Source organism: Molossus molossus, unplaced genomic scaffold, assembly GCF_014108415.1.
Source record: "Molossus molossus isolate mMolMol1 unplaced genomic scaffold, mMolMol1.p scaffold_m16_p_1, whole genome shotgun sequence".
Classification (NCBI taxonomy): Eukaryota; Metazoa; Chordata; class Mammalia; order Chiroptera; family Molossidae; genus Molossus; species Molossus molossus.
Window position 1 is genome coordinate 128,843,574 of NW_023425344.1, and position 19,310 is coordinate 128,862,883.

Genomic DNA, 19,310 nt, shown 5'->3' on the forward strand with positions numbered 1-19,310 from the left:
ATAAACTCAAAATGGGTAAAAGACTTAAATGCGACTCATGAATTCATAAAAATCCTAGAAGAAAATCTAAGCAACAAAATTGTGGACATCATACACAGCAGAATTTTCACTGATACATCAACTAATGCAAGAGAAACAATGGAAAAAATGAACATATGGGACTACATCAAACTAAAAAGCTTCAGCACAGCAAAAGAAACAACCATCAAAATGGAAAGGGAACCCACGATATGGGAGAGCATAATTGCAATGATACATCAGATAAGGGGCTAATTTCCAAAATATATAAAGTACTCATACAATTCAACAAAAGGAAGACAAAAACAAAAAAACAAAAACAAAAACAAACAAAAAAACAATTAAAAAATGGGCCGAGGGCCTAAATAAACACCTGTCCAAATAGGACATATAAATGGCCAAGAGACATATGAAGAAATGCTCAACATCACTAATCATCAGAGAGATGTAAATTAAAACAACAATGAGGTATCACCTCACACCTGTCAGAATGGCTGCCATCAACAAATCATCAAACAACAAGTGCTGGAGAGGGTGTGGAGAAAAGGGGACTCTAGTACACTGCTGGTGGGAATGCAGACTGGTTCAGCCACTATGGAAAACACTATGGTGTTACCTCAAAAAGTTAAAAATTGAATTGCCATTTGACCCAGTAATCTCACCTCTAGAAATATACCCTAAGGAGTCTGAAACACCAATCAGAAAGAATATATATACCCCCATGTTTGTAGCAGCACTATTTAAAATAGCTAAGATCTGGAAACAGCCCAAATGTCCATCAGTAGATGAATCAATAAAAAAGCTGTAGTACATATACAGAATGGAGTACTGTGTGCCTGTAAGAAAGAAAGATCTTTAATCCTTTAAGCCAATATTGAGGGACCTGGAAAGTACTATCCTAAGCAAAACAAGCCAAGCAGAGAAAGACAAATATCACATTATCTCACTTATTTGTGGAATATAATAAACATAACAGGGTAGACCCAGAGACGTGGAAATACCTCAAGGGGTGGGAGGGAGGGAAGAGATAAACCACAGAACTTATATGCATGTACACATAACCAATGGACATGGACAACAAAGGTGGGGATGGAGTGGGGGGGATGGGGAGGAGTGTGTCATTGGGGAAAAAAGGAGAAACATCTGTAACAAAAATAAATTAATAAAAAAATAAGTGAATTGAATAATACAGTACAAGGAATCAATAGCAGATTAGATGAAGCAGAGGACTGAATTAGTGATTTGGTAGACAAAGTAGCAAAAACCATCCATCAGAGCAGCAGAAAGAGAAAAATAATACTTTCTCCTTTTTGAGTTTTATTTCCTTTTACTGCATTTTTCTCAACATTTATTCACACAGTATTAAAGTACACATTATTTTGAAATATATTTTTTCTCACCCCCAATCACTTTCTTTTAACCATAAATAACCTATTATTTTTTTTTGAAAAGCATTCTACAAAAAAAATATCTTGATTAAAAAAATTAGTTGCAAAACAAACAAACAAACAAGAAAACATTGTACAAGGTTTTTAGTGGACTAAAAATGAAGTCAGATTAAATGTCTAAAAAAAAATCAGTTGCAATCATTTGTATATGGGCTTATATAATAGTTGTTTTCTCTTATATCATCAAATAATAAACACAATGGTTCCTAACTCTGATTGCACATTTCAATCATCTATAAATTGGTTTAATAGATATGGGTATGGAGGCAGATAATTAGTGGTTTATAAAAGCACTCCAAGTAAATTCTATTTTATAGATAGGCCTGAGAAGCACTGATACAGCACACATGTTACCTTATTTAATAAAAAAATTATATGATTAATATACAAGTAGCACTGTTATCTGGGTAGTTCATGGCAGCAAACTGAGAAGCTAGATTGGATCCAGTTGAGATAATCCAGCAATCTCCATTCATGGGGTAAGGCTGCTATGCTAAACTAGACCTTGGAAAAATAATTCTAGAGAGAAATATAAAATTTACCTTGCTCACAACCCAATTATTGGCAAACTGCAAGAACAATTCTCTTATTTATTTTTGCACATATTCCCTTAAAACTCTCAAAAGAATTATTCATACATTTCACCTTTATACTACCTTTGGGACCTTTCACAGTTTCAGAGACTAGACAATCAATCATTAGTAAAGAGTTACTCCACTTATTTTCTCTTGACTGATACTTTAATTATTCTCAATTCATAAGTTCATACTTAATAAAATGTACATTTTAACTACTATATAAAATGTAAATTATAGTTTGACAATGAGAGAATTTTAGAGAATAGCAATTATTTCATTAATTTAATTTAACTTTATATTGTTTCTGTAGAAACCCAATTTTCTTATGAATTTTTGACATAAAATAGATCTCCAAAATACTTAAATTAATATTATTGTTCATCGATCTAATCTTTGAGGGAGAAATAGTACATACTAATATTCAAGGTACAAAAGATATTATATAAATTTAAATAATCACATCAGTGATTATCTTATCCAATAATATTTATGCTGTCCAGGTCACACAGTAAAAATGTGGTTAAAATAATATTTTAATGTTATTAATATTGATTGATAAGAATCATGTCTTTAAAATCTTAGCACTTGTATTTGTGCCATTACAAATTCTATAGAATATATTCTAACACATTTCAATCAGGTTATTGTCATGATTTGTGTTTGTTACTTTTTCTTTTTGAAATGGTTGTACAGTGTTCAAACATTAATATTTTGGAAAGGGTGAATATTTTCATCATGTGTGACTTAAAAGATAGCTATAATTTTTTTTTTAAAGAAAGAAGGGAAAGCAATTTAAACATTCAAACTCACCTGTTGCAGATTAAGACCCTCATGATCTAAGACTACCCTGTTTATCAGGGTATTTTTCACTATTGCTCAATATGTATCATCCACTCAAGTTAGGGTTATTTTCGTAAGGCTTCCACACTTGCACTTGTCATTGCTGTCTCCACTGATTTGCATATGTTGCTTAGCTTGCCCAGAATGGTTTTAATTCTGAAGAGTAAGGGTAGGTTGAAGGTTTTCCAGCAGTCATATGTGGCACTTAAAGAAAAGTTTTATGATTAAAAAATACTTAATTTTATTATAGTTGATATAACTTTTATTACAGGGGACATCATGAAAAATATTATTACATAATAATAATAAAAATGTAAATGAGAAAGCGATACATAAATTTAATAACTACTTATGTTTCTATAGTAATAATACTGGGACATCCTTAACTTAGAGCAGTATATTTAGTACAATGGTTCTCCAATTATAGCCTGCATCAGAATCATCCAGAGGACTTGTTAAAACAGACTGCTGAAGTCAAATTTCACAGGTTCTGATTTAGTAGATCTGCAGCAGAGTCCAAGAATTTGTATTTCTAATAATTATTCAATTAATGCCCAAGCTGCTAGTCCAATTATCACATTTTGAGAAGCATTAATAGAGAAATTTTAAAAGTTCAAGTTCACTGGAATATTGTTTTTTAGAATATATAAAATGTGTATGCTTAATATATATATGGTTCCCTAAAAGAATAAAAAAAGTTTTAAATGAGAAGTCAATTTGTGAACTGTAAAAAATAAGACCAAAAGAAATTTAGGACCAGGAAGAAAATACAAGCAATTCTTTCTATATAGAAGACACATTTTTAAGTTAATGAAAATCAAGACTGAATTATAAAATATCTATGGATTCCAATGATGTTTATTGCAACACTGTTTATTATAAAAACAAAACAAAACTGAAAAAAAAAAATTAAACAGAGGCTTAGTTAAATATACTATAGTATGCTCAACTATAAAGGACTTAAAAAGAATTAGGTTGATTTGGATGGGGTGATATGGAAAGAATGTAGTGATATATTATTATGCTTTAAAAATTAAGAAACAGGGGTATTTCATAATGGTGGCAGAGTGAATGGAATCTACACAGACAATCTCCCAGAATCAAACTGGGATTACAACTAAAATGAAGACAAATAATCAGGAAAAAGCAACAGAAAAGAAGGTGGAAAGGACCAATATAACCAGGGACAGGAAAAAAGGGCACTGAATCAAGCCTGGTAGGTCTGTGGAGACATGAGAGGGCAAGCTGGGAGCCCACGGACAGCAGTTGTTTAAGCTTTGAACAGCTCCCTCAGGGTTAAAATTCCAAGCTGGTGCCAAGCACAGAAGGCTAGGACAGAACACTAAATTAACTACAGCCACTCACCTTGGGCTCTGGAAGAGGGAGGGTAGACTGGATTGGAACTGGTGGGGACACCAGGGATTTGGAGGGAGCTGAGGATTTTGCTCAGTCACAGCTACACAGACAGTGGCGATCTTGCTCGAGTAGCCCCTTCCCAGAACTCTGGGGAGAAGCAGCAGCCCCTCCCTCAGAGATTTAACCCCACCAAGCTGGGCCAAAGAAATGCAAATTGAAGCTCATTAACAACCAGGATCTGCCCTACCCTCTGGAAATCCTCTTACCCAGAACACTTCAGAGAGTTTTTCATTCAGTTGAGGGCTACAACGCAAGACTCATCAAGTAACTGAGACTAATAGCCTCCAGGTAAAAAGCTGGAGGATAACTGAACCTTTCCTGGGCTTGCAAATCTACCCAGGAAAGTAACACTTTATAGCGGTGTTTAAAGTTGGTCCACCCACACTCATCCAAACCCAGGAGAGGGAGCCACAAACAGCAAAACACCAAAAAGCACAGGCAAAATTTGGCAGGCTTCAAAACTGACTGAGATAGCCAAAATAGTGAAACAAAGAAACAAACCCCAAATGAAAGAACAAGAAAACTCACCTGAAGATGGGATAAATAAAATGCAGTTAAGCAAGTTATCAGAGGTACAGTTCAGAGCAATGACCTTGAGGAAGCTCAACAGCATGAGTAGGGAGCTCAACACCATGAGTAAAAACATAGAAACATTGAAAACCAACCAAGTGAAAATAAACAATGACATAACAGAAATAAAGAACACATTTGGAAAGAATAATCAGCATAATAAAGGGAGCTGAAGAATGGATCAGTGAATTAGAAGACAGGGTAGAAAAGTCAACAAATTAAAAAACCAAAATGAAAAAAACAATTAAAAAACAGAAAGACAGCTTAAAAAAACTGTGGTACAACTGTAAATGTAACAACATTTACATCACAGGAGTTCCAGAAGAAGAAGAAAATGAGGAAGGGCTAGAGAATATATTTGAAGAAATAATGACAGAAATCTTCCATAACTTGATGATGGAAGAAGGCATTCAAGTTCAAGAAGCACAGAGAGCCCCAAGAAAGAAGAACTCAAACAGGCCCACACCAAGACACATAATAATTAAAATGCCAAAAATTAAAGAAAAAGAGAGAATTCTAAAGGCAGCAAGGGATAAAAAACAGGTTACCTACAAAGGAACACCCATTAGGCTATCAGTTGACTTATCTATAGAAACACTACAGGCCAGAAGGAAGTTGCATGAAGTAATCAAGGTAATGAAAAACAAAGATCTGAATCCAAAACTACTCCATCCAGAAAAGCTATAATTCAATGTAGAAGGTGAAATAAAGAGCTTCCCAGACAAGAAATGCTAAGGGAATATATTAGCACCAAATGAGCACTGTAAGAAATGTTAAAAAAACAAACAAACAAACAAAAACAAAAAAAAAACAAAAAAAAAACTGCTGTAATTAGTAGAAGAAATAGGAAGAAAAATATAACCACAATAAACAAAAATGGCAATAAATAACTACATATCAATAATAACCTTAAATGTAAATGATTGAAGACTCCAATAAAAAAACAAACAAACACAGAATAGCTGATTGGATAAGAAAGCATCTCATAAATATATTGTATAAAATAGACCCACCTCACAAGAAAAGACTCACATAGTTTGAAAGTGAAGGGATGGAAAAAATCTTCCAAGCAAATAGAAAGCAGAAAAAAGCTGGGGTAGCAATATTCATATCTGATAAAATACGTTTCAAAATGAAGGCCATAACTGGAGACAAAAAAGGCCACTACATAGTATTGAAAGGATCTATTCAACAGGAAGAGATAACCTTGGTTATATATGCACCCAATATAGGAGCACCACTATATATTAAAAATCTTTTGGAGGACATCAAAGGAGAAATTTAGAGCAATACAATCATAGCACGGCACTTTAACACCTCACTGACATCACTGGATAGACCCCCTAGACAAAAAATTAGCAAGGAGACAGAGACTCTAAATGAAGGACTAGACCAAATGGATTCAATATATATCTACAGAGAATTACACCCCAAAACTGCAAAATTTACATTCTTCTCTAGTGCACTTGGGACATTCACAATGATAGACTACATGCCAAGATACAAACTAAGTCTCCACAAGTTCAAGAAGATTAAAATCATATCAAGCATTTTCTCAGATCACAATGGCATGAAACTAGAAATTAATTGCAACAAAAACATTCAAAGACATTTGAACACATGGTGGCTAAATAGCATGTTATTAATCAATAAAGGGGTAACCAAGGAGATCAAGGAAGAAGAAAAAACCTCCTGGAAACCAATAAAAATGAACACACAACAAAACAAAATCTATGGGATGCAGTGAAAGCAGTCTGAGAGGGAAGTTTATAGCACTACAGGCCTACCTCAAGAAACAAAAAATTTCTAATTGAATTTCTAACCTCTCAACTTAAAAAACTAAAAAGCAAAGAAAAAGAAAACCCCAAAGCAAGTAGGAAAAACAAATAGTCCATACCACCCAAAGCCATCTATAGAGTCAAATGCAATACCCATCAAAATACTAATGACATATTTCACAGAATTAGAACAAATACTTCAAAAGTTCATATGGAGCCCTGGCCAGTTTGGCTCAGCAGTTGGAGCATCGGCCAGCGGTCTTGAGAGACCTGGGTTCGGTTCGCGCTAAGGGCACGTACCTTGGTTGCAGTTTGTCCCCGGCCCTGGTTGGTCGTGTGGGTGGCAACCACTTGATGTGTCCCTTTCACATCGATGTTTCTCTCTCTTCCACTCTCTCCCTCTCACTCTATCTGAACAAAAAATGGAAAATTGTTCTCAGGTGAGGATTAAAAAAAAGTCCATATGGAACCTAAAAAGACCCCGAATAGCCATAGCAATCTTGAAAAAGAAGGACAATATAGGTGGGATCACAATACCAGATATAAGGTTGTACTACAAAGCTAGTATAATCAAAACAGCCTGGTACAGGCACAAGAACAGGCATATAGATCAATGGAACAGAATAAAGAACACAGAAATTGACCCAAGACATAATGCTCAACTAATATTTGACAAAGGAATCAAGAGAATACAATGGAGTAAAGACAGCCTCTTTAATAAACGGTGTTTGGAAAATTTGACAGCTACATGCAAAAAAAATGAAACCAGACCATCAACTTACACCATATACAAGAATAATCTCAAAATGGATAAAAGGCTTAAAAGTGACTCATGAATCCATTAAAATCCTAGAAGAAAATGTAGGCAACAAAATTTCACACATCATACTTACATCACCTAGGGCAAAAGAAACAAAGAGAAAAAATGAACACATGGGACTATATCAAATTAAAAAGCTTATACAGGCAAAAGAAATAATTATCAAAATGAAAGGGAACCCACTACATGGGAGACCACAATTTCCAATGATACATTAAATAAAGGCTTAATTTCAAAAATATATCAAGTGCTCATACAACTCAACAAAAGGAAGACAAAGAACCCAATTAATAAATGGGCAGAGGTCCTCAATAGACACGTCTCCAAACAGGACATACAAATGGCTAGGAGACAAATAAAAAAATGCTCAACATCATTAATCTTCAAAAAGATGCAAATTAAAAATGACTATACAGTATCACCTCACACCGGCCAGAATGGCTTCCATCAACAAGTCATCAAACAACAAGTGCTGGCGAGGGTGTGGAGTTAGGGACTTTAGTACACAGCTGGTGGGAATGCAGACTGGTGCAGCCACTATGGAAAACAATATGGGGTTTACTCAAAAATTTGCAGATTGTTCTGCAATTTGACCCAGTAATCCCACTTCTTGGACTATATTCTAAGAAGCCTGAAAAACCAATCAGAAAGAATATATGTACTCCTATGTTCATAGCAACACTATATAAAATTGCTAAGATCTGACTACAGGCCTACATCAAGAAACAAGACAATTTTCTAATAGATATCTAACCTCACAAGTTAAAGAATTAGAAAGCAAAAAAATTGAAAACCACAGAGCAAGTAGAAGGAAGGAAATAATAAAGATCAGAGCAGAAATAAATGACATAGAGTCCAAAAACACAATTCAAAGAACTGGTTTGAAACAAAGAGCTGGTTTTTCGAAAAGATAAACAAGATTGATGGACCCTTAGCTAGACTCACCAAGAAACAAAGAGAATCCAAATACACAAAATCAGAAATGAAAGAAGAGAAGTAACAACTGATGCCACAGAAATACAAAAGATTGTTAACAACTACTATGAACAAATACATGGCAACAAATTCGACATTCTAAGCGAAATGGACAAATTTCTAGAAATACATAGTCTCCGAAAATGGGACCAGGATGAGATAGAAATCTCAAACAGACCAATTACAACTAAGGAAATTGAATATGTAATCAAGACTCTCCCAGCAAACAAAAGCCCAGCCCAGATGGCTTCAAGGGGGAGTTTTACCAAATATTCAAAAAAGAACTAACACCCATTCTCCTCAAACTATTTCAAAAAATTCAAGAAGAGGAAGACTTCCAAACTCATTTTATGAAGCCAGCATAATTCTAATTCCAAAACCAGAAAAAGACACTACAAAAAAAGAAAACTACAGGCCAATATCCGTGATGAACATAGACGCCAAAATCCTGAACAAAATACTAGCAAATCTAATCCAGCAATACATCAAAAAAATTATTCACCGTGACTAAGTGGGATTCATTCCAGGGATGCAAGGCTGGTACAGTATTCACAAATCAATCAATGTGATTCACCACATTAATAAAATGAAGAATAAAAACCACATGATCATATCAATAGATGCTGAAAAAGCATTTGACAAAATTCAGCATCCATTTCTGATAAAAACGTTCAGCAATGTGGGATTAGAGAAATCATATTTTGACATAATAATGACCATATATGAAATACCTACAGCCAACATCATACTTAATGGGCAGAAACTAAAAGCATTTCCCTTAAGAACAGGAACAAGACAGGCATGCCTACTTTAGCCACTCTTACTTAACATAGTCCTGGAAACCTCAGCCACAGCAATCAGAGAGAAAAAAATAAACGAGATCCAAATTGGAAAGGAGGAAGTGAAATTGTCATTATTTGCAGATGACATGATACTATATGTAGAAAACCCCAAAGACTCCATCAAAAATTTACTATACTTAATAAATGAATTTGGCAGAGTAGCAGGATACAAAATTAATGTAAAGAAATTGACGGCATTCTTGTACACCAATGATGAACTCACAGAAAGAGAATCTGAAAAAACAATCCCATTTACCATCACGGCAAAAAAATTTAGATGCCTAGGAATAAACTTAACCAAAGAAGTAAAGGACATATTTGCAGAAAACTACAAAACATTAAAAAAAGAAATAGAGGAAGATATAAAAAAGTGGAAGCCCATACCTTGTTCATGGATATGAAGAATTAACATCATTAAAATGTCCATATTACCCAAAGCAATCTATAGATTCAATGCAATCCCCATCAAAATACCAATGACATATTTCATAGAACTAGAACAAATATTTCAAAAGTTGATATGGGGAAAATGGCGGTGGAGTGAATGGAAGCTACACAGACAATCTCCCAGGACCAAACTGGAGTTACAACAACAAAAAAAAGACAAATCGTCAGGAAAAGGCAACCAAAAAGCAGCTTGGTGGACCACATAACCAGAAACACTGACTCAATCCTGGTAGGCTTGTGAAGACGCAAGAGGGGGCTGGGAGCCCATGGTCTGCAGTGGCCTCAGCTTGGAGCTGCGCCCTTGGGTGGGAGCTGCAGCAGCCTTGGGTAGGAGCTATGGTGGTCTTGGCTGGGACCTGCGGTAGGGGCTGGGAGTTGCGCCCTCGGCTGGGAGCTGTAGTGGCTTTGGCTGGGACCTTTGACCTCGGCTGGGAGCTGCGCCCTTGGCTGGGAGCTGTGGCAGCCTTGGCCAGGAGCGAAGGCCTTAGCTGGGAGCAGCGCACAGCTGCGTTACACTCCCAAGTGGCTACATAGTGCAGAGCTGGGACAGAGGCTAAAATTGCTGCAGCCACTCACCTGGGGCTCCAGCAGAGGGAAGGCAGACTGGACTGGAACTGTGGGGACACTCGGAATTTGGAGGGTGCTCAGAGCTTTTGCTGAGTTGCAGCCATGCAGGACGGTGGTCATCTTAGTCCTTCGGAGAGCATTGGAGAGAGGCGGCGGCCCCTCTCTCGGAAATTTAACCCCACATCATGGCCATTAAAATGCTAATTGAGGCCAATAACAACCAGCATCTGCCCCAACCTTGGGAAATCCTCTTACACTGAGCACTTGAGGGAGTTTTTCTTTCAACTCGGAAACCAAGGTACTTCAGGTGACCGCTACTAAGAGCCTCCAGGCAAAAAGCTAGAGGACAACTACCATTCCCTGGGCTAGCAACTCTAATCAGGAAAGTTAAGACTTGACAGTGGTGTTTAAAGTGGGTCCACCCTGCCTCATCCAAACCCAGGAGAGGGAGTCACAAACAGCAGAACACCAATACTCACAGGGAAAATTTGGCAGGCTCCAAAGGCCACTGTGATAACCAAAAAGGTGAAACACAGAAACAAAAGTCAAATGAAAGAACAAGAGACCTCTACCAAAGATGAGATAAATGAGGTGCAGTTAAGCAAGTTAACAGAACTAGAATTCAGTGCCATGATCTTGAGGAAGCTCAACAGCATGTGTAAGGATATGAGACACCATGAGTAAAGACATAGAAATGTTGAAAATCAACCAGATGGAAATTAATAACCTCCAAGAAGAAATGAAGAATGACATATCAGAAATAAAGAACACATTGGAAAGTCTGAATAGCAGAGTAGAAGAAGTTGAGGACCAAATCAGTGAATTAGAAGACAAGGTAGAAAAAATCAACCAATCAGAAAACCAAAAGGAAAAAACAATTTAAAAACAGGAAAACAGCTTAAGAGAACTGTGGGACAACTGGAAACGTAATAACATTCGCATCATAGGAGTCCCCGAACAAAAAGAAAATGAGCAGGGGTTAAAGAATATATTTGAAGAAATAGTGACAGAAAACGTCCCTAATTTGGTGAAGGAAAAAGGTATACAAGTTCAAGAAGCACAGAGAGCCCCAAGTAAGAAGAACCCAAACAAGCCCACACCGAGACGCATAGTAATCAAAGTGCCAAAAATAAAAGAGAAAGAGAGAGCCCTAAAAGCAGCAAGAGAGAAGCAACAGGTTACCTACAAAGAAAACCCCATAAGGCTCTCAGCTGACTTCTCAACAGAAACACTACAGGCCAGAAGGGAATAGCATGAGGTAATCAAGGTCATGAAAAACAAGAATCTGAATCCAAGACTACTCTACCCAGCAAGGCTATCATTCAAAATAGAAGGTCAAATAAAGAGCTTCCCAGACAAAAAGAAGCTATGGGAATACATTAGCACCAAACCAGCACTGCAAGAAATGTCAAAAGACAGATGTAATTAGTAGGAGAAATAGGAAGAAGAAAAATAGAACCACACTAAACAAAATGGCAATAAAAAAGTACATATCAATAATCACCTTAAATGTAAATGGCTTGAATGCTCCCATTAAAAGACACAAAGTAGGTGATTGGATAAGAAAGCATGATTCATCTATATGTTGTTTACAAGAGACCCACCTCACAACAAAAGACTCACATAAGTTGAAAGTGAAAGGATGGTAAAATCTTCCAAGTAAACAAAACGGGGAAAAAATGGGGGTAGTAATACTCTTATCTGATAAATCAGATTTCAAAATGAAAGCCATAACTACAGACAAACAAGGCCACTACATAATATTGAAAAAATCTATCCAACACGAAGATAGAACCTTGATAAACATATATACACCCAACATAGGAGCACCAAAATATATTTAAAATATTCTGGAGGACATCAAAGGAGAAATTGATAGCAATACAATCATAGCAGGGGACGTCAACACCCCACTGACATCACTGGATAAATCCTCCAGACAAAAAATTAGCAAGGAGACAGAGACTCTAAATGAAGCACTGGACCAAATGGATTTAATAGATATCTACAGAGAATTACACACCGAAACTACAGAATTCACATTCTTCCTAAGTGCACGTGGGACATTCTCAAAGATAGACTACATGTTAGGACACAAACTAAGTCTCTACAAGTTCAAGAAGATTGAAATCATTTCAAGCATTTTCTCGGATCACAATGGCATGAAACTAGAAATCAAATGCAACAAGAACATGCAAAGACATTTGAACACATGGAAGCTAAATAGCATGTTATTAAACAATGAATGTGTTACCGAGGGGATCAAGAAAGAAATTTAAAAATTCCTGGAAACCAATGAAAATGAATACACAACAACACTAAATCTATGGGATGCAGCGAAAGCAGTTCTGAGAGGGAAGTTCATAGCACTACAGGCCTTCCTCAAAAATGCAAGAAAAATCTCGAATAGACTATCCAACCTCACAACTTAAAGAACTAGAGAGCAAACAAAAAGAATCCCCAGAGCAAGGAGAAGGAAGGAAATAGTAAAGATCAGAGCAGAAATAAATGACATAGAGTCCAAAAAATCAATTCAACGGATCAATGAAACAAAGGGCTGGTTTTCGAAAAGATAAACAAGATTGATGGACCCTTAGCTAGACTCACCAAGAAACAAAGAGAGAGAACCCAAATGCACAAAATCAGAAATGAAAGAGAAGTACCAACTGACACCACAGAAATACAAAAGACTGTTAACAACTACTATGAACAATTACTTGACAACAAATTCGACAATCTAAGCAAAATGGATCATTTCTCGAAAAACATAGTCTCCCAAAAGTGGACCAGGAAGAGATAGAAAACTTGAACAGACCAATAACAGTAGAAGAAAATGAAGATGTAATCAAGACTCTCCCAGCAAACAAAAGCCCAGGCCTGGAAGGCTTCATGGGGGAGTTTTACCGAACATTCGAAGAAGAACTAACACCCATTCTCCTTAAATTATTTCAAGAAATTCAAGAAGAAGGAAGACTTCCAAACTCGTTTTATGAAGCCGGCATAATTCTAATTCCAAAACCAGTAAAAGACACTACAAAGAAAGAAAACTACAGGCCAATATCCCTGATGAACATAGATGCCAAAATCCTGAACAAAATACTAGCAAATCGGCTCCAGCAACACACCAAAAAAATTATTCACCATAACCAAGCGGGATTCATCCCAGGGATGCAAGGCTGGTACAATATTCGCAAATCAATAAATGTGATACACCACATAAATAAAATGAAGAATAAATACCACATGATCATATCAATAGATGCCGAAAAAGCCTTTTGACCAAATCCAGCATCTATTTCCGATAAAAACACTCAGCAATGTGGGAATAGAGGGATCATATCTTGACATAATAAAGGCCATATATGAAAGACCTATAGCCAACATCATAATCTATGGGCAAAAACTAAAAGCATTTCTCTTAAGAACAGGAACAAGGCAAGAATACCCACTTTCATCACTTTTATTTTACATAGTACTGCAAGTTTTAGCCACAGCAATCAGACACAAAGAGAAAGTAAAAGGGATCCAAATTGCAAAGGAGGAAGTGAAACTATCATTATTCACAGATGACATGATACTATATGTAGAAAACCCCAAGGACTCCATCAAAAATTTACTAGACTTAATAAATGAATTTGGCAAAGTAGCAGGATAGAAAATTAACATCAGGAAATCGATGGCATTCTTATTAAAAAAATCAGAGGACATTTTGCATTTATCTTCAGATAGAGCAGGAGGAAGAGAGGGGGAAGAGAGAGAGAGAAACATCGACATGAGAGAGACCCATAGAATGGCTGCCACCCACACGGCCCCAATCAGGGCCAGGGACAAACCACAACTGAGGTACATGCCCTTAGTGGGAACTGAACCCAGGACTCTCTGGTCTGCAGGCGGACACTCTAACTGCTGAGACAAACCAACCAGGGCTCGATGGCATTCTTATACACCAATGCTGAACTCACAGAAAGACAATCTAAGAATACCATCCCATTTACCATTGTGGCAAAAAATTAAGCTACCTAGGAATAATCTTAGCCAAAGAAATAAAGGACCTATTCACAGAAAAGTACAGGTCATTGAAAAAAGAAATAGAGGAAGATATAAAAATGTGGAAGCACATACCATGTTCATAAATTGGAAGAATTAACATCATTAAAATCTCCATAGTACCCAAAGCAATCTATAGATTCAATGAAATCCCCATCAAAATACCAACGAGATACTTCACAGAATTAGAACAAGTACTTCAAAAGTTCATATGGAACCAAAAAAACCTCGAATAGCCACAGCAATCTTGAAAAAGAAGAACAAAGTTGGAGGGATCACATTACCAGATTTCAGGTTATACTACAAAGGCACTCTAATCAAAACAGTCTGGTACTGGCACAAGAACAGGCAGATAGACCAGTGGAACAGAACAGAGAACCCAGAAATGGACCCAAGGCAATATGCTCAATTAATATTTGACAAAGGTGGCCAGAGCATACAGTGGAGAAAGGACAGCCTCTTTGATAAATGGTGTTGGGAAAAGTGGACAGCTACATGCAAAAAAATGAAACTAAACCATCAACTTACATCATACACAAGAATAAACTCAAAATGGTAAAAAGACTTAAATGTGACCCATGAATCCATAAAAATCCTAGAAGAAAATGTAGGCAACAAAATTTCAGACATCATACGCAGCAGAATTTTCACTGATTCATCACCTAAGGCAATAGATACAAAGGAGAAAAAAAAACACATGGGACTACATCAAACTCAAAAGCTTCTGCACAGCAAAAGATACAATCATCAAAACGGAAAGGCTACCCACTGTATGGAAGAGCATAATTGCCAATGATATATAAGATAAGGGGTTAATTTCCAATATATAAAGAGTGCTCATACAACTCAACAAAAGGAAGACAAAGAAGCCAATTAAAAAATGGGCAGAGGAACTAAATAGATACCTCTCCAAACAGGACATACAAATGGCTAAGAGACCTAAAGAAATGTTCAATATCACTAATCATCAGAGAGATGTAAATTAAAACAACAATGAGGTATCACCTCACACCTGTCAGAATGGCCTCCATCAACAAATTATCAAACAAGTGTTGGTGAGGGTGTGGAGAAAAGGGGACTCTAGTACACTGCTGGTGGGAATGCAGACTGGTGCAGCCACTATGGAAAACAATATGGTGTTACCTCAAAAAATTGACAATTGAACTTCCATTTGACCCAGTGATCCCACTTCTCGGAATATACCCTAAGAAGCCTGAAACACCAATTAGAAAGAATATATGTACCCCCATGTTCATAGCAGCACTATTTACAATAGCTAAGATCTGGAAACAGCCCAAGTATTTATCAGTAGACAAAAAGTAGAAAAGCTGTGGTACGTATACACAATGGAGTACTATGCAGGTGTAAGAAAGAAAGATCTCTTATCCTTTGAGACGACATGGAGGGACCTGGAAAGTATGATTTTAAGTGAAACAAGCCAAGCAGAAAAAGACAAATACCACATGATCTCACTTATATATGGGATATAATGAACATAACAGTCTAAGGAATAGTGTATATCCAGAAACATGGAAGTAGGATAAAGACTGACAACCCTCAGAAGAGGGGGCGGGGGGGGGGAGGGGAGAGATAAACCACAGAACTTATATGCATGTATGCATAACCAAGGGTCATGGACAACAAAGCTGGGACGGGATGGGGGGGATGGGGTGGAGGGTGTCAATGGGGTGAAAAAGAAGAAACGTCTGTAAGAAAAATAAAATTAAAAAAAAAATAGGAAGACAAAGAACCAAATTAAAAACTGGGCAGAGGAGCTGAATAGACACCTCTCCAAACAGGACATACAGATGAGGAAATGCTCAACATTACTAGTCATCAGAGAGATCTAAATAAAACAATAATGAGGTATCATCTCACACCTGTCTGAATGGTCACCATCAACAAATCATCAAACAGTTGTTGGCGAGGGTATGGAGAAAAGGGGACTCTAGTACACTGCTGGTGGAAATGCAGACTGGTGTAGCCACTATGGAAAATACTATGGTGTTACCTCAAAAAATTGAAAATTGAATTTCCATTTGACCCAGTGATCCTATTTCCAGGAATATACTCTAAGTAGCCTGAAACACCAATCAGAAAGAATATATGTACCCCTATGTTCATAGCAGCACTATTTACAAACACTAAGATCTGGAAACAGTCTAAGTCTCCATTAGTAGACGAATGGATAACAAAACTGTGATATATATACACAATGGAGTACTATGCAGCTGTAAGAAAGAAACATCTCTTATCATTAGAGACGACATGGAAGGACCTGGAATGTATTATCCTAAGCAAAACAAGCCAAGCAGAAAAAGACAAATACCACATGATCTTACTTATTTGTGGAATATAATGAACATAATAGTCTGAGGATTAGAGGAGACCCAGAGACGTGGAAGTAGGGTACAGACTGACAACCCTCAGAAGAGAGGGTTGTGGGGAGAATGAATAGATAAGCCATAGAACTTATATGAATGTACACATAACCAATAGACATGGAGAACAAAGCTGGGACAGGGTACGGGGGATAAGGAGGAGGGTGTCAATTGAGTAAAAAGGAAAAACATCTGTAACAAAAATAAAATAAAATGAAATGAAATAAATAAAAGGAAAGAAAAACCAAAAAATAGAAATAAAAAATAAAATTGCTAAGATCTGGAAACAGCCCAAGTGTCCATTAATAGATAAGTGGATGAAAAAAATCTTTGTTACATATATACAATAGAATACTATGCAGCTGTAAGAAAGAAAGATTTGTTATCCTTTGAGATGACATGGAGTGACCTTCAGAGTATTATGCTAAGCAAAGTATGCCGATCAGAAAAACACAAATACCATATGATCTTACTTATTTGTGGAATATAATGAACAAGGTGGGTTGATGAATGAAATAGACCCAGAGACATAGAAAGGAATATGGTTCAGACTGACAAACCTCAGAGTTGGGGGCAGGGGGTTGGATTAGATGAACCAAAGAACTTATATGCATGTATGCATAAGCAATGGATGTAGACAATAATGTTGGGGGGTGGGGTTGGGATGAGGAGGAGCATATCTGGCGGGGGAGAAGAAACATCTGTAACAAAAATAAATTACTAAATATTGGGAAAAGATAAAAAAATTAAGGATCAGGAAAGATAATAATTCCTTTGACTAAGTAATAATAGAAGTGACATCAGGAAGATGGAGGGCCAGGACATCCTAGTGCGTGTCCCCTACAAAAATAATGAGTAAGTAGTGAAAATAGCTCTAGGAAAGCTGTGCCTTAGAAAGAGAAAGCAGTCCAAGTGTTGAATTCAAAATCCAAAGATGGTTTCATAAAAAAGCATAGGAAGCATTTTGCCTGAGTTACCCTATCATCCAGCTCAGGACAACCAAGAGGGAATCCCTTGGAGGGATTTCACCCAAAATGGAAAAGGAGAGCTAGAAAACCCCAGCATACCTCACTGCCATGGATGTTAGCAGCCTTTGCTAATGTGGACTCCCACGGTGTGCACCAATGCTGATGCCAGCTGATGGAGCGGCTTGAACATGCCACCCCTGTCTGTTTCCCCAGGGCTGAAACTGTGGCTGTGATAAGACCTGTCCTCAGGGGCACCAGTAGTTGCTGCACCCCATTTTCTGAAATTTGGAAGCCCCAGCACCTCATCATCTATGGGACCACAGGAGCTGCTACTGCTCTGAGCCTTGCCCCCGGTCCTAGGTAGTGGCTTTGACTTGCCATTACCAGGCTAAGTTGCTGCTGCTCTATATTCCACTGTGTCTTGACACTTACCATCCCTGAACATACTGTTGTGTTCTGTGACTGCCCCCTGGGGCCAGAGTTCAAACTTTGACCCACCATCCCCAGGCTGTTATGCTACTGTATCCTGCTTCCTGGGCCAAGCCACCACTGAACACTGTCATGCCAGAGTCCAGGCTGCTGCTGCGTACCTTGTTATTCCTTCCCCCAGATTGGCAGAAAACTCAAGAAACCTAGACCTCAGTTCCACAGGACATCTGCATTGCCCACACCTCAGGCACTAGTCTCACTGCCACAGCAAGTGTACCTGTGGCCCAGGACCCAAGCACTGTGGTAGTTGTGTGTGCACCTGATCCAGGGACTGGCTCTGTTAATGAGTGCTATGACAACAGACCTGGCACCAGGAATACTTGCTTAGCTCGAACTTCCTCCTATGGGCAATAAGGGAGAATCAGAGGGCCATAGCAATGTTCACCTCCAAGGAACCAAATAGCTTTAGTTGCCACTGCCACCTAACCGACCTTAGCAATCTTGGACACAGGAGACTCCCACAGTGTTCCCCAACATTGGCCTCAGCTGATGGAACCATATGGAAAACGTACTGCTGTGTCCTCCCAAAAACCAGAGACGCTGCACCCCCGCCAGCCAGTGATCTCACAGCCACCTTCAAATGAGGGAATTTGTCACCACTGGAACTGCTTTACAAGAAACACTTCAAGCTGAAACAAGTGGATGCTAATTAGCAACATAAACAACAACAACAACAACAAAGAATAAAATCTACTGATAAGATATATGTATAGTAAAATTCAAAATACTCTAACACTGAAATTGAACTCTAGTATATAAGTTAAAAAGCAAAAATATTTAAAATAACTATAGCCACAATATTTTGTTAATGGATAGGATAGAAATGATGTAAATTCAACAACGTAAAATTGGGGGGGGGGGTCAAGCAAATGTTTTTATGGAATTGAAGTTTCAGTTTGAATTAGGCTGTTACAACTATCAAATGTATTATAAAAGCCTTATGGTAGTCACAAAGCAAAAAACAATAATAAATACACAAGTGATAAAAAGAAAATGATGAAAGCTGCCACTACACAAAATAAGTGCTCAAAGAAGTACAGGAAGAGAGGGAAAAAGGTACTATAAAATATTCAGAAGGTAATGAACAAAATAGTGATAGTAAGTCCTTACCTACCAATAATTATTC

General features: G+C 37.3%; 1 protein-coding gene across 1 annotated transcript in view; it reads right to left on the bottom strand.

Annotated features, from left to right (window-relative positions):
• Positions 1-2,943: 2,943 nt before the first annotated feature.
• LOC118616897 (coiled-coil domain-containing protein 7-like) overlaps positions 2,944-19,310 on the bottom strand; it is a 172,591-nt gene continuing 156,224 nt past the window's right edge. Inside the window, exon 13 of the mRNA XM_036242454.1 lies at positions 2,944-3,088. Within this exon, the coding sequence (XP_036098347.1) occupies positions 3,015-3,088 (74 nt within the window). The 3' untranslated portion in view covers positions 2,944-3,014. The remainder of the gene's footprint in view (positions 3,089-19,310) is intronic.